Source organism: Palaemon carinicauda, chromosome 1 (assembly GCF_036898095.1).
Source record: "Palaemon carinicauda isolate YSFRI2023 chromosome 1, ASM3689809v2, whole genome shotgun sequence".
Taxonomy (NCBI): domain Eukaryota; kingdom Metazoa; phylum Arthropoda; class Malacostraca; order Decapoda; family Palaemonidae; genus Palaemon; species Palaemon carinicauda.
In genome coordinates, this window is record NC_090725.1 from 270,971,996 (window position 1) to 270,974,003 (window position 2,008).

Here is a 2,008-nt window from a genome sequence, read left to right on the forward strand (position 1 = left end):
CGCCACCCAAAATTTTCTCATCTGAAGATCCGCCACCCCTAACAAAGCTCTTTACTACTTCTACCGATTCAACTACCCAATTAGGAAGATCGGATCTCCTGAAGATCCGCCACCCAAAATTTTCTCACCTGAAGATCCGCCACCCAAAATTTTCTCACCTGAAGATCTGCCACCACTAACAAAGCTCTTTACTACTGCTACCGATTCAACTACCCACTTAGGAAGATCGGATCTCCTGAAGATCCGCCACCCCACATGCACCACCCCAAATTTTCTCATCTGAATATCCGCCACCCCTAAAAAAGATCTTTACTATCTGTACTTTAAGGGCTGCTTTTCAGGTCCTATACTGCAGGGGAACCCTACTTTCTATAAGATCTTTCATAATTAATTTTATTATAAACATTGCAAGGCACTCAGCATTTCACACTGCATATTACTCGATAATTGTTTAGTCCACATTACCGAAGCACTTAGAGAACAAGAAAGTCTTCAGTTTCCTCTTGAAAGCCTCAATATCTTCAGTCTTTTGGATGTATAGTGAGAGCTTATTGTATAGTCTTGGGGCTGTATATTTGAAAGCTCCAGAACCTACAGTAGACATATATCTTGTCAGGGTTGCCAAATAACTTGACATCTAAACCGCGGTGCAAAGCCTCAAAAGTAGCGACAGTTGCTTCAAAAGTAGCCCAATTATAGCAACTTAGCTATCATTAAATTGGTACTAAAAACTATTGATATGATATTCTATAAAAATAAATTAGGGTGGCAGGGATCGAAATCAATCAACTAAGCTTTTGTAGAAGAGTATAACAAAAAATTTATATAATTTTTATTCAAAAATACAGAAAATAATGCCGTATATTTTTGTTGCAAACTTAAATAGTAGATGAATGACATTTAACAAAATTAAAATGAGCGAAATAAAAAGAAATAACGAGATTTGTCGTTCATTCAACATGATCATGAAATGAACTAGATATTACTGCTTGAATCATTGTTTCATTTGGCTCAAAATTTGTACATTGGCATTTTTTGTCCTCCTCCCCCTCTTGAGTATGCATGGCACTTCTAATATACAAAATTGCCGTTAGGAGGTCGTGTCCCATTCTGTTCCTGAGGTCCGTTTTGATTAAATTGACCTAGCTGAAAACTCGCTCTACATCAGCATTGCTGATAGGAAGACATAATATCTTCAATGCAAACTTGGCCACATTTTCAAATGCCCGTTCTCTGCCTGCATCTTCATACTCCAACACCTTTCCCCAGAATTCAACAGGATCTTTATGGACTGCTTCACCCCAATCCACAAGATTTACCTGCAGTGTAAAAATATGGAAAAAGTGTTAAAATAGAAGAAGCGATATAGTATTCCATAAGTCTTGAGGTAATCAAGAAATATTGACTTCTCTACTTTAATTGAATGAAATTTCTTGAATTTAAAGACTGAAAAATGCATCTAAGTTAGTCTGTCAGGATAGTAACAAGTTTTCAAGTATTTTGTGCATTAAGATTTTAGAAAAAGTATAAAGGCAATATTCAATTACCTGTTTCCATTCGGTCTCAAAACTTGACAGATCACCTTTAAACTGTGTGTAAATGAATGGCAATTCTGTCACTTTTGGCTTAACTGCGCTTGTTGCAATTTTTGGACTGAGCAAAGTCATATTTTTAAGCATGCTTAAATTGTTTGGAAGGTGCTTTGCTACCTGCTTGCAAGCTTCCCTTAACCCTGGATAGGTACGGTGGGTCGTTTGCGACCCCGAGCGTCAAAAAAAAACAGGTTTTTCTCACGTGACTCACCCCTGTGACTGAATTTGTGGGTGATCGACCTGCAGGAGGTGTCTCCCCTACACGCTCTAGTAGTGTCCAGATGTGCATTGCTGTAGCTGTACTCCTTCCCCGATTTCTGAGACGCGTCGGGGTCGTTCGCGCCCGAGTTTACCCTTCTGAGGTAGTTTGCATAATTATCAAAGTTATTACGTATTATGAAATTGTCGTAGAATGG

The 2,008-nt window shown here is 38.4% G+C and overlaps 1 protein-coding gene across 1 annotated transcript; it reads right to left on the minus strand.

Annotated features, from left to right (window-relative positions):
- Window positions 1–919: 919 nt before the first annotated feature.
- LOC137644681 (uncharacterized) lies at window positions 920–1,713 on the minus strand. The gene is made up of 2 exons (XM_068377632.1): window positions 1,548–1,713; window positions 920–1,319 (listed from the first exon to the last, which is right to left on the minus strand). Exons 1-2 carry the CDS (start codon window positions 1,677–1,679, stop codon window positions 1,143–1,145), a joined length of 309 nt encoding a protein of 102 aa, XP_068233733.1. The 5' UTR covers window positions 1,680–1,713; the 3' UTR covers window positions 920–1,142.
- Window positions 1,714–2,008: the final 295 nt, after the last annotated feature.

Excerpts from the sequence above, each read along its gene's own strand:
- LOC137644681 (XM_068377632.1), bottom strand. The coding sequence starts at position 1,679 with ATGCTTAAAAATATGACTTTGCTCAGTCCAAAAATTGCAACAAGCGCA. Across the intron at positions 1,320-1,547 it reads TTGAGACCGAATGGAAACAG|GTAAATCTTGTGGATTGGGG; the intron begins GTAATTGAATAT and ends TTTACACTGCAG.